Raw genomic sequence first — 13,071 nt, forward strand, 5'->3', positions numbered from 1 at the left:
GAGACGATGAGTGGGTGGTGCCTTACACAGAGCCCGGCACGGAACGAGCCCTCGGCCAGCCTCAGCTGAGAGTGAAGCGCTGGGAGCCGCTGCAGGAGTGAGAGCAGACAGAACAGGGCCAGGGCGACCTTGGGCCGCAGTGGACACAGAGGGGCGTGCCTCCTCACCTTGCCCACGGCACTGGTCCAGGCCTCCAGACTGTCCGCTCCATCCGTGCCAAAGTGCTGGATCCTTCCCCCAGTGAGGATGAGCTCAAAGGAAAAGGGGAGCCTGCAGGGATGAGGCGGGGGGAGGCTGTCAGGCCGGCGAGTAGGGAGAGCGAAATGAGCAGTGCAGTGAGCACAGTACGGAGGTGGTCTTACCTGTCCATGTCACCGGGGTCAGCGGGTGGGGGGCTCACGCCCAGACACACAACATCCTGGGGCTGGATGAGGCTGAGGGGTTCAGAGCTGCTTTCGGAAGCAAACATTTCCAGAGCTGCTCCCAGCACACACCACAGGCGGGGGGGAGCTAAAGGGCACAGAGATGGTTGGTGGGCAGCTGGCCCCTGGCCCCACTGCCATAGAGCCCATTACCAGATATTTATTCTGTGCCAAACCTTCTGCCTAGGTAGGACCCCCATACAATCTTTACAATAATCCTAGGGGGTAGAAATTATATCCAGGCTCAATTTGCAGATGGGGAAATCAAGTCACAGATCTCGGGCATCCTGCCCAAGTCACGGAGGTAGGAAGCAGTAGAGCTGGGATCTGACCCAGGCACTCTGGCTCCAGATCAGAGGCTCTTAACTGTCACCCAGGCTGCCACCTCACATGGTGCCTCTCTCACCCCAAGTGCCCCAGCCCACTCCAGAGCACGGCCCTGTTTTCCCATCCCAGCCCTATCCTCCCGGTCCACGTGTGCTACACTCACTCCCACGTCTGTCCCTCCCTGTGCCCTCCTTCCCTCGGCTGCCCCTCACCATCCCGGCCCCTGCGAGGGGGAGGGGGTCCAGCCTTGTTGCTGACGGGACCACAGTACAGGAAGCTGCTGCAAGTGGCGGGCACCACCACCTCATTGTACACACCAGGCGAGGGGTCTGCAAGGGGAAGGAGAGGTAGTCGGGTCAGCCCAGGGCTGGGGGACGGCCTCACCCCCTTTAGGATCAAATAGAGAAAGTCGGTGAGGCCCAATTCTACCGGTGGCATGGCCAATGGGACAGAGAAGAGGGTGGCAGGGGAGTGAGGGGACAGGAAGGCCTCCACTCCAGCCCTTGTCCACTGCCACTCCTCACCAGCCAGCCATGCAGACAGCATAGGCCACCCTGAGAGGTCTCAGCCCCTCTGGCCTGGCCAGAGGAGATCAGCATGGTGAAGCTGACCATCACTTTGAAATTCCTTGCCTACAGGGTGCCCCTGCCCAGGGGGTCCAGCACGAGCTCCTGGGACACCCAGACCCAACCCAGGTCACGGACATTATCAGTCATCTCGTGACCTCAGGAAACTAGATCTGAGGCTCCAAAGGGCCAGAGAAACTGCTCAGGCTGGGCCTCTGTGTGGTAGGGGCCCCCTGGAAGAACCACGCCAGAGGTTGGGGCCACAAATTCCTAGGAGGACAAAGAAGAGTCTTAGGCGGATGACCTGAGGGTAGAAGGCCAGGGCAGCTGCCATTGAGGGCTGAAGGAGACCAGGACTCCTCGCCCTCAGTGGCATCAACACAGAGGAGCTGGGTCATGTTTTTCAGCAGGTTGGGGCCGGCCACAGCTGCACACAGTGCCTGCAGGGACAGAAGGGCTCTGTCAGCCCCAAACCCAACCTGAGAGCCCCAGGGTCAGACCCCCGGTCCCCACCAACAGCCTCCCGCTCCCAAACCCAGAGACTATCCCCTCCCCATAGCCATCAGCCCCAACCTGTCCCTCTGACCTGGAGGAGCTGGCCATGATCAGGACACTGAGGGTGGGACTTCCGGAAGAGACCCAGCCGGTACTTCCGGGAGATAAACTCTCCCCGGGAGCCAGGGGTCGAGTCTGGGTGCAGCCCCTCGCCTGGGGGTAGCGCCCCTGCCCAGAAGCGGTTGGCACGATCATTGCCCAGGGTGATGAATAACTGCAGGATGACAAGGGGCAAAGGCAAGTGACAGGGTCCCCATCCTGCCCCCAAGCTGGGCCCAAAGCCTTTTGTGGGGGCTCCCCTTCCACTCCTCCCGCCTCGCTCTTCAGACCTGTACTATCTCATTGCTCCAGACACTCGTGTCCAGCTTCAGGCTCTGCACCTTGGAGATCCCAGAACCCAAGGCCCGATGCTGACCTGTTAGGGTGTGAGAGGTACGTGGCACAGGTCCCCTGAGCCTGCCGGCCCAGGGGCAGCCCGTCTGACCCCCACTCTGGGCCCAAGGCCCCAGCCCTCACCCGCACACTGCTTGCAGATGACCACGCCCAGGTTGACGGCAGCCCAGTCCGGGCGGGGGGCCCCACAGTCCGCACAGTGCCGGTTTGCCCGATTGGACCAGATCTTCTCAGCCACCTCGTAGTCAGACAGGGTCTCGGTTACTGCTTCCTGCAGAGCGGCCGCCCAGCTCTGCCGAGCCCCCCCAGACTCGGCTGTGAAGCTGAGGGGTGGACAGCCAGTCCGTGGGCATGGACGCCCACCCGCCCAAAGTCCCATCCCATTGGCCGTTCCTGCAGGAGCCACCACAGCTCGTACCTGGGCCAGCCCAGACACTCAGGGCACCTAGGTCTTGCTCACTGGACTCCTATCAGTGCATCTCCACCACCATCCCACTACGGAGGCCTCTTGTGCTCTGCACCCTGGGCCTCCCCCCAGAGTCCTCCAGCCTTGCCTCCCCCAGTCTGGTCCCCACCTGAAGCAACGATGAGGTGTGAGCAAGTCGAAGCCTCGACTCTTGGTCTCCCGGACGCTGCAGCCTTGTAGTTCGATGAAGCAGATCCCGATGCCCAGAGAGAAGGCCTGGCGATGGATGTGGGGGCGGGCAGCATGAGGCGCTGGGACGGACCAGGCCAGGCCCCACAGCCTCCACCCAGCCCTCCTCACCTGCTCACTCTTGTACAGTGCCAGCTCTCCAGGGCTCAAGGCAGCAAACACCTTGGCCTTGTGTCCGCGGAGTTCCAGCATGCCTGTGCGGAGGGGTCGCGGCAGCTGGGGGGGCCGGGGGGACCCCAGGAGGTGCAGCTCCTTCAGGCAGGACTGCAGCGTGGAGCACCACGTGTCCCGCTGAGCTGGGGGTGGGGGTGGGGGACAGGACGGTGGGTAAGCGGGCCATGCGCTCCCTCGGGCTCCCTCCCTCCAGTCCTGACCTGGCGAGCCGGCCTCTCACCCTCACTCTCTGTGCGGAACACGAATACCCTCTGGCCAGTGATGATCTGGAATTTGTTGTCCTTGCTGCTGCGGGTCATCTCAATGGCCGTCAGAGGGATCACACCCTTGGGGAAGGGGTCCTGGAGAAAGAGTCCTGTGACAGTGGGGAAAGGAGCAGACCACGTGCACGGCCCCTGGTCCTGCACCGGCCTGTGCACCATCAGCACTCGATCCCCCAGGCGTGAGTACAGCCACTTGAGCAGCTGCTTTAGACGCTGGTATCTGTTGTGCAGGGACCACTGCTTCTCTCCTTCCCATCCAAGCCCCTCTCGACCCTCCTCCCTTCCTCTCCCCAGTCTCCATGACACATCCCCTGGCTCCCCACCTTGTCACTGCCAAAGTACATGAGACTCCGCCCATTGAACCGCACAAAGCGTCTCTGGAAGACATAGTTCCTGAGAAAGGAAGGAGCCAAGATCAGTTTGGGGTTGGACAGGGTCAGGTGCACTTGGACCCAGCACCAACTCCCAGCCTCCCCCTTCCCCCGCTGTCTTCCCAGGAACCCCACCCCTGAGGGGACAGCTTGTCTAGCCAGCCACTGAGCAGGGGCGTGGGCGGGTCTGCCGTGGAAGAGAAGCTGGCATAGGGTGAAATGAGGTCATCACTGGTCTCCTCCGTGTCCAGTGTGGGCAGTGAGAGTGTGGAGTCCCCGGGCAGCTCAAGGCTAGCATAGCCAGCATCCTCCCGTGCTTCCAGGTCTTGCCTGCTGAGCCTTGTAGGAGCCAAGACAGGGAGGGACATGCATTAGATCCAAGATCCTGGACACCCTCTTTGTAATCTCTCTCCCACCCCCAGCACCTAGTAGAGTGCCTGGCAGGGACTGGGTCTGCTTTTCATTTAGGGGAACAGGTTGGAAACCAGATTCGCATGGAGCTTGCTCGCTGATCTTAGCTGGGATTTTTAATGGGAAACTTTCAGTTCCTCTCTGCCTCTGCTGAGAGGTTCTCACTGGGTGAGAACGCTGCAGGCAGGCTGTGTGGACAGCTCCCCACCTGGGCTGCCCACATCTAATCAATGCATCTTATTGGTGCTTTCTCCAGAAAGTTCCTGACCTTTTCTCCCTGGACTAAGTTCTCAGGAGCTCTCATTGGGGCGATGTGAGCTGCCCAGCTGGTCACCTGCTTTTACTTCTGCCTCCCTCTGGCAGCCACCTCCTCCTATCATCACGATCCTGCTGCCACTGCGTGTTCTTCCAACCAATGCAAATGAGATCAGTTTACTTTCCAGTGTGAAAATCTTCAATAATGTCCCACTTGCACTTAGGCTAAACCCAGATTCCTACCATGAGCTGCAAGGACTCGTACACAAGGCTCCTGGTGCAGACGGCTGCTCCCCCAGTCCCTGCCTGTATTACCCCACCCTTGCTTACAACCATCCAGCCAGGTTCTCTTCCCTCTTGCACAGCCCCTGCACGTGCTGTTCCTTCTGCCTAAACACGCTTCCTTCCACGCTTTCCTGGGCTATGTTTTCTCCTCCTTCAGGCCACTTTCTTTTTTCTTTTTTTTTTTTTTTTTGACAGGCAGAGTGGACAGTGAGAGAGAGAGAGACAGAGAGAAAGGTCTTCCTTTGCCGTTGGTTCACCCTCCAATGGCCGCTGCGGCCGGCGCGTTGCGGCCGGCGCACCGCACTGATCCGATGGCAGGAGCCAGGAGCCAGGTGCTTTTCCTGGTCTCCCATGGGGTGCAGGGCTCAAGCACCTGGGCCATCCTCCACTGCACTCCCTGGCCACAGCAGAGAGCTGGCCTGGAAGAGGGGCAACCAGGACAGAATCCGGCGCCCCGACAGGGACTAGAACCCGGTGTGCCGGCGCCGCAAGGCGGAGGATTAGCCTAGTGAGCCGCAGCGCCGGCTTCTCCTCCTTCAGGCCACTTTCTCAGAGAGCTGTTCTTCAACCACCCTGGGTGGGGTCCTCTAGCATTCTCTTCACTTCATAGTAGTTTTACCTCAACAGCACAGAATCACTTGGGAAACTTTAAAAAAAAAAAATCAGTCCCTGGGCTCCAGCCCAGACACTGGAATTTGGGGTGCGGCCCAGGCACCTGTAGCTTTAAAAGTCCCCCCAGGCTATGGTACAGTTTAGGCTGAGAGCCACTACTCTAGCTATGCTGTTTGTTTCCTGCTTCCCTGAGAAATTGAAGCAATCAGAGAGAACCCCCGCAGACTCCCAGCGCCACATCTGCCCAATCTCACGAACCTGCTCTGCCTTCCTCCTGTGACTATAATAAACACCCCTGTCTACGCCATACCCTCCTCTGTGCGCTTGATCTTGTTCCTCTCACCTACACAAAGACATCACTCCATACTCTCCCTCCTCTCCCCTACGTAGCTGTCTCTCTCCACTAGATGATCCCTGTTCACAAGCATACATCACATTCCTTCCTACGGGAAACCTTTCCCTGACTTCAGGTCTGCTACGAATCATCATCCCAACACTCGGCTTATTGCTGAAAACTCATCAAAACCGCAATCTGACTGCAGTCATCCAAAGTAAATTCATTTTGTTTTTTAGAAGAAAAACATAATCTGTATGTTTTGAACTCTTCTCCCTCTATTCACTTTTTTTTTTTTTTTTTTTTTTTTTTGGACAGGCAGAGTTAGACAGTGAGAGAGAGAGAGACAGAGATAAAGGTCTTCCTTCCGTTGGTTCACCCCCAAAATGGCCACTACGGCCGGCGCCTGCGCTGATCCAAAGCCAGGAGCCAGGTGCTTCTTCCTGGTCTCCCATGCCGGTGCAGGGCCCAAGTGCTTGGGCCATCCTCCACTGCCTTCCCGGACCACAGCAGAGAGCTGGACTGGAAGAGGAGCAACCGGGACTAGAACCTGGGGTGCCAGCGCCGCAGGCGGAGGATTAGCCAAGTGAGCCACGGGTGCCGGACAAGAGAGTGAATTAGTAGCACAATAAGTAGTTTGTTACAAGGTGTTAAGTGCCATGGGAGACAACAGGGCAGGGCAGGTGGGCTGGTGGGTAATGGGTGGGGGGAGACATTGCTTTTTTAATTAAGAGTTAGAGCAGTTAGGAATGTGACATTTGAGTAGAAGCTTGAAAGAGATGAGTGAGTGAGTCAAGAGGACACCTGGGCGAGGAATGTCCCAGGCAGGGCCGTGGCCAGGATAAGGCTTCACCGAAGGCCTGTGCCCAGGGGAATCCAGGAGCTGAGGACGTGGTGGCACAGCTGGGGGAGATGGAGCAGCATAGACCTGGAAAGGGGCGATGACGCCAGAGCGGTAAAGGGGCCCCATCAGGTGGGACCTTGAGAGCCTTTTGATTTGACTCCAAGTTGGATGGGAAGTGGGGGGGGGGGGTTGACTTACTTCTGAATGGTGCCCTCCGGTGCTGTAATGGGATGGTGTGCAATAGGCAGAAGCAGACAGACCTTTGGGGTTACTGCAGTAATGGGAGTGAGAGCCCCGGAGGATGGTGATGGTGGGGCTGACGAGAAGGCCTATATTTTGAAGGCAGGCTGTCAGACCAACTTGGGATGTGGGAGAGAAAGAGCAGTTGAGAACTGGGGAGGGCTGTGGTCAGACCCTGCGCTGTCCAGTGTGGTGGCCACCAGTGAGCTCTGAGCGTAGGGAGCGTGAGAGTGGACCGAGATGTGCTGTAAGTGTAAAACACCTGCCAGACCTCAGCGGCTCAGGATGAGAAGAGCAATACTGGACGAATATAACAAATATAGATATACATCGTAATTTTTATGATGGCTCAATACTAAAATGTTAATGACTTGGCTGTGTTGGGTTCAATAAAACCTATTACTAAAGCTAATCTCACCTGTTTTAAGTTCTTTAATGTGGCTACTAGAAAATTTACCACCACTGTTGGACAGGACTGTTCTGAGCGAGTGAAAGGCCGTGGAGTTGCCGTGGTCCGAGACGGGGCAAGAGTGCATAAAGCAGGTGGGAGGCAGGGCCGGGGAGTAGATCGAGACTTCCCTGAGTATGGGGTAGGCGTTGTACAGCCAGGAAGGGATGGCGAGTAGGCTGTTGGCCTACAGGTCTAGAGGCTGGGGAGAGGGGTGCGCCGGGTATCAGCACTGAGATGAGTGAGTGTGGGCGGAGAAGAGGGCTGAAACCACAGCCCTGGCGCACTCGGCTATTAAGAGGGGTGGGGGAAAGGAAGAATCAGTAAAACCGACTAGAAAGCAAAGGAAAGGCTGGTGAAGTGGAAAGAAAACCAGGAGACGCATGGGTGTTGCAGCACAGCAGGTTAAGCCTTGGCCTGGGATGCTGGAAATCCCCATCGAAGTGCCGGCTTGAGTTCTGGCTCTCGCTAATGCACCTAGGCAGCAGGTGACAGCCCAAGTCCTTGGGTCCCTGGCACCCACGTGGGAGACCCAGATGGATTCCCGGCTTCTAGCTTCAGCCTGGCCCAGTCCCAGCTGCTGTGAGCCTTTGAAAAATAAGCCAATGGATGGAAGATCTCTCTCTCTCGCTCGCTCTTTTTTTTTTTTTTTTAATTTTTGACAGGCAGAATAGACAGTGAGAGAGAGAGAGAGACAGAGAGAAAGGTCTTCCTTTACCGTTAGTTCACCCTCTAATGGCCGCCATGGCCAGCGCGCTGCGGCCGGTGCACTGCGCTGATCCGAAGCCAGGAGCCAGGAGCCAGGTGCTTCTCCTGGTCTCCCATGTGGGTGCAGGGCCCAAGGATTTGGACCATCTTCCACTGCACTCCGGGGCCACAGCAGAAAGCTGGACTGGAAGAGGGGCAACCGCGACAGAATCCGGCGCCCCGGCCAGGACTAGAACCCGGTGTGCCAGCGCCGCAGCCTATTGAGCCGCGGCACCTGCCAAAAGATATCTCTCTCTGTCTCTCTCTCTCTCGTCACTCTGTCTTTCAAATTAATAAGTCTTAAAAAAAATAGGAGGAAAATGTGATGTCCTGGGAGCCAAGTTAAGCAAGTGTGTAAGGAGGGAGGGCCAGCTGTGTCCTGTGCTGCCAAGCTGTTTGCTGCTGGAGACCTTGTCAGGAGCTGCCTCAGGGTGCCAGCAGTTAACGCCTGATCAGAGAGGGCACGGGAGACAGTGAGGGTGGGCACTGGCCCAGCGGCTGCGATGCCTGCGTCCTGTTGTGGAGTACCTGGATTGGGGTCCCTGCTCCGCTCCTGACTCCAGGTTCTGGCTGATGCGCTACCTGGGAGGCAGTGACGGTTTAAGTCAGTTGTGTTCTTGTCACCCATGTGGGAAACCTGGGCCGAGTTCCTGGGTCCTGGCTTTGGCTTGGCCCAGTCCCAGCCATTACAGGCATTTACGTAGTGAACCAGAGGGTGGGAGTACTGTCTGTCAGTCTCTCATGTCTGTCTCTCAAGTAAATCAAATAATTTTAAAAAGAGAATGAATGGGCTGGCGCCGCAGCTCACTAGGCTAATCCTCCACCTGCAGTGCCGGCACCTCGGGTTCTAGTCCTGGTTGGGGCGCCGGATTCTGTCCTGGTTGCTCCTCTTCCAGTCCAGCTCTCTGCTGTGGCCCGGGAGTGCAGTGGAGGATGGCCCAAGTGCTTGGGCCCCTGTACCCGCATGGGAGACCAAGAGGAAGCACCTGGCTCCTGACTTCAGATCGGTACAGCACCAGCCATAGTGGCCATTGGGGGGGTGAACCAACGGAAAGGAAGACCTTTCTCTCTGTCTCTCTCTCACTGTCTAACTCTGCCTGTCAAGAAAAAAAAAAAAAATTCACTCTCTCCACCAGGGCAGGGAGGTCTATGTACACTGATCTATCCCAAACACCTACACGCAGCATGTGATACCTGCTCAGTAAATATTTATTGAATGAAAGAACAAAAAGCCCTTCTCACAACGTTAGTTTATGTACCCATTTGTCTGCTTGTTTCACCGCCTGTCTCAAGCTGAGTCTTAAGCTGCCCAAGAGTGGCACTGGGTCAGTTACGTTCACCTTGTACCTTGGGTGCGGGGCTGGCACTCACTGGCATTCAACGCATAGTTGATGGCTGACTGGATACAGCAGCTCAGCTGCTCCTCAAATACCCCTCTGCCTCCTGTCACAGCCTGCAGAGTACGCACCTGTGTTCAGCCCTGTCCTGGCAGACACCTCTGCCCTCTCTTCTGTCAGTGGCCCCTGGTGCCCCCACAGGCTGGACACCATAATACAGGCAACCGGGATCCATGATGTGCACTGGCAAGGGGCGGAGGGGAGACAGAGGAGAGCAATCAGGTGGGACTCACCTGAGGGCCCCCAAACCCGTGATAAACCACCTACCTGTTCCTGTGGCAGGTCTCAAGGCAGGGGTGGGGGCAGCTTTCTGGGAGCTGTCTGGGGCCCTGAGGGACAAGTCTATCAGTTACTACGGGAGACAGGATGAAGGACAACCCTTCATGCCCTGCCTCCACCCAGCATCAGATCCCTGGGAGCCAATCCCACTCACATGTCCTGGGCTGCCTGGGCCCCGCCTCTTAAGTCCAGGCCGAAGTAGATGGCATTGGGCATCATCTCCACCATATCTGAGGATGATGGCTGCCCAGAGGAGGAGGTGGGGAGTGGAGGGGACTTCGGGCTGGACTCTGGACTCCTGGACACTTCTGGGCCCCGGAAGGTTGGGCTCGGCCCAGGTCTCTGGGTGGTGGCAGGGCCAGTGAGCCCACCAAACACTGTCCTGGGCTTGGGCACAGGCTTGGGAGTCTGGGCTGGGGCGTCCAGGCTGGGGGACGGCTCCATGGTGCTATCTGATTTGGGATCCAGAGAGCCCTCCGCACTGCCCGCCTGCAGCAGGCGCAGAATGCGTTTCCGGTGCCCTGTGGCGTTGACACCCAATTGCCTCAGCTCCTCGTGGCCCAGGCCTCGGGCTGCACCTGCTGTAGCCAGGCCGTGCCGCCGGAACGTGTCTGCATACTGCTCCAGGTGCACCGTGGCCAGCCACACAGCGATGTCCAGGTCCTGAGGGGCAGCCATGGGGCTCAGGCCATTGCTGGGGGGAGGGGCAGGGTGAAGGGAGGGCTCAGGCTGAGATCCCCCCGCCCTGCCCCACAGTTTAAGGCCTGCACAGGGAGTACCGACCTCCAGTCTTCCGCCTGAGAAAAAAGCCCAAAGGCCAGTAATCTGGAACACCAGGACAGCCCTCCCGGAGCATCAGAAAGGGCTTCTCATTACACGAGAATTCCTACACACGCACTTGAGGAAACGGAGGCTCGGAGAGAGGAAGGGTCTTCCCTGGCTCCTGCCCACCCCGGGCCTGGCTCAAGGCTCTGCCCATGCCTTCCAGGGGGTTGGGACCCTGAGTGGGCAGGGGGATGCAGCCAGGTACCACCCTTGACACACGGTGGGAAGATGGGCAGGCCAGGACAGAGCAAGGCGGGGCAGACCCCACTCCCGCTGGTTTCCAAGCTGGACATCCTAATCCTGGAGGCTCCCTGTTCCTCCTCCCCTTCCACCTATTGTCTCCGCTCAGACTTCCTTCCTGTCTCTCCAGCCTGGCCGCCCCCACATCCTGCCTGCTGTGGTCAGGCTGCCCAGAGATCCCTGACCAGTCCCAAAGTGTGGATCCTGGTCTGGATAGAGGCCACTTGGGGAACTGGCCCAGGGTGGAGAACTGGGCCGGAGGGACCAGGGTCCCAGAGCTCCCTAGGGTCTACTCCACGCTCCGCCCACACACTCTGCAGGGACTCACTGGCTGCAGTGACCACCCTCTCTCTGCTTTCTCTGAGCCTACCCTGCCCTGGGGTTCAGGTCTCTCCCAGTCAGCCCCTTGGCTGTTGCCTGCATATGTCTGATTAACAACTTGACCCTGCTCCTGCCCCTACCCCACTCCCTCTAAAATCCTTCTCTTTCTGCTCGCCCGCTCTTCTGTGCTGCTCTGCTGTGAAGGCTGCTCTTGCCTCAGTTCCCAGTGCTAACCAGGTCTGGAGCTGTGTCTGACCCTGGGCTTCCGTCTCCCCGTGGCCAGGCCTCCTCATCTCGTCCCAGCATCAGCTCTGGCCTCTCTCTGCATCAGGGCCGGCCCCGTCCCCACGCCAGGGCCGGGGTGGCGAGCCTGGGCCCTGAGTCAGGGCCCCCAGCTTCCCTGTGACTCAGGCCGCCTGGGCGCACGGGACTGGGAGCCAGGAGGTGCTCGCCCGCCGGACAGGAGCGGCGGGGGCGGGCCGGGCGGCGCGGGACTGCGCGGGCTGAGCCGAGGGAGGGGGCCGGAGGGAGGGGGCAGAGGCCGGGCCGCGGCCAGGAGGGGCGGGTCGCGCACGGCGGGGAGGGGGAGGCCGCCGGCGCGGAGGGGCCCGGGGCGCCCACGAAGGCCCTCGAGGAGGTGACGGGGAGGAGTCTGGGAAGCAAGACCGCAGGGCGCGGGGGGTCCTCACCTAGCTGCGCGGCCGTCGTCCGCTCCGCGGTGCCCGCCGCGCCGTCCGAGGCCTGGGTCCCGGCCGCCGGCCCCGCCTCCCCTCTGCCCTCCCCCGACGGCCCCGCCCCGCCCCGCCCGGCCCGCTGGCTCCGCGGGCCGGGGGCCGCTCCTTGTGCAAGCCCCAGCTTTGCGCTCCTTACCCAACCGCCCCACTTACCGCAGGTCCTGCGTGCTCGGAGCTCCCCGGAAAGGGACCAGAACACGGTCGGGGGCCGAGACTGCCCTAGGGAGAGGGACAAAGAGGCAGGGACCAGAGGGAGATAGGGACCGAGGGAGAAAGAAAGGGAAGCTGCGGAGGCCGCCTGTGCATCCCCTCCAGGTCCTGGTCCAAGGACGGAGAAGAGGTGGAAACCCAAGTCCCCAGGGCGCATCTCCTGCACCCAGCAAGGTGACTGGATCGGGGCACCCGGTTTAACGAGGGACGAAAGCTGGACATCCAGAAGTCACGGATAGGAACAGCCTCTCAAGTTGCAGAGCCCCTCTGGAGCCCCTCAGGGCAAAGAGGTCTGTGCAAGGGGCCCAGCCTAGGCCCCTGCCCCTGCAGGACAGCAAGCAGGGCCACCGGAACAAACGCATTCTCCTTGGGAGAAGCCCCTCTCCCCATTCTCCCGCCCTACATAACAGCCAGGGTTGAGTGGTCGTCCGGTCGTCCGTGCCTGCGGAGAGACGGGTCCTCCCCCCACCACCACCTTGCAGGGACCCTGACCTGGAGTCTGTCCCCCAGAGCCCAGGCACGTCCCGGTGAGAGGACGGCCAGTTTTGAGCTGTGTGTGGTGTGGAGGGGGTGGAGGCAGGGGCGCTGGCCGGCTGTGTTTTCCTGTTTGCAGGAGAGGAAGTTGGCTGTGAGTCAGCAGACACAGGAACTGTCAGTGGCGAGGGGAAGACCCCTGCCTCAGAGCAGATGGAGGGAGCTGGGGTTATGTTCTGTCCCCCGCGACCTCCTGCAGCCCCGCTTTCCCAGGGCCTTTGAGAATGAGAGTGATGACAATAATTAATAATTAAAGTGGCCGTACTAATGGCACACAGGTCTTGAGAGCTAACAAGGTTCCTTCCCGGGCCAGGGTTGCTCTGCACACTTCGCTGAGTCCTCACAGTGCCCCTCTAAGACAGGGAATTTTATCACTTCCATTTTACAGATAAGGAGAACAGTAAATAACTTGCTCAAGGCCCTGCAGCTAAAACGCAGCCAACTCTCCAAGCCTCTGTAACTACCAAGCTCCGCCCCAGGCCTGGACAGGCGGCTGTCCCAGGTGCCCTGAAGGAGTCCTCCGTCCTTTGTTCCACATGGGCAAAGGTGGTGGCCACGACACAGCTTTTCGTAGACCCTCTTCAGTCCTAAGGAGTAGAATCAACCACTCCATCGAGACCACCTTCCAT

The 13,071-nt window shown here is 59.2% G+C and overlaps 1 protein-coding gene across 8 annotated transcripts in view; it reads right to left on the minus strand.

The window, feature by feature from the left end:
* The window catches only part of ARAP3 (ArfGAP with RhoGAP domain, ankyrin repeat and PH domain 3), a 27,616-nt gene extending 15,192 nt beyond the window's left edge, over window positions 1-12,424 (minus strand). The window contains exons 1-17 of one of the 8 annotated variants that reach the window (XM_051844309.3): window positions 12,401-12,424; window positions 11,852-11,917; window positions 9,733-10,241; window positions 9,567-9,628; window positions 9,371-9,482; window positions 3,862-4,065; window positions 3,679-3,748; window positions 3,313-3,433; window positions 3,030-3,214; window positions 2,839-2,945; window positions 2,387-2,586; window positions 2,200-2,285; window positions 1,902-2,084; window positions 1,620-1,755; window positions 962-1,078; window positions 363-510; window positions 168-270 (exon numbers count right to left, since the gene is read on the minus strand). In XM_051844309.3, coding sequence (XP_051700269.3) covers window positions 168-270; window positions 363-510; window positions 962-1,078; window positions 1,620-1,755; window positions 1,902-2,084; window positions 2,200-2,285; window positions 2,387-2,586; window positions 2,839-2,945; window positions 3,030-3,214; window positions 3,313-3,433; window positions 3,679-3,748; window positions 3,862-4,065; window positions 9,371-9,482; window positions 9,567-9,628; window positions 9,733-10,022 — 2,124 coding nt within the window. In that variant the 5' untranslated portion in view covers window positions 10,023-10,241; window positions 11,852-11,917; window positions 12,401-12,424. The other 7 variants (XM_051844306.3, XM_051844308.3, XM_051844305.3 and 4 more) reach the window with 7 other exon arrangements.
* Window positions 12,425-13,071: the final 647 nt, after the last annotated feature.

Source organism: Oryctolagus cuniculus, chromosome 6 (assembly GCF_051225735.1).
Source record: "Oryctolagus cuniculus isolate XC-2025 breed Fujian yellow rabbit chromosome 6, ASM5122573v1, whole genome shotgun sequence".
NCBI classification, from domain to species: domain Eukaryota; kingdom Metazoa; phylum Chordata; class Mammalia; order Lagomorpha; family Leporidae; genus Oryctolagus; species Oryctolagus cuniculus.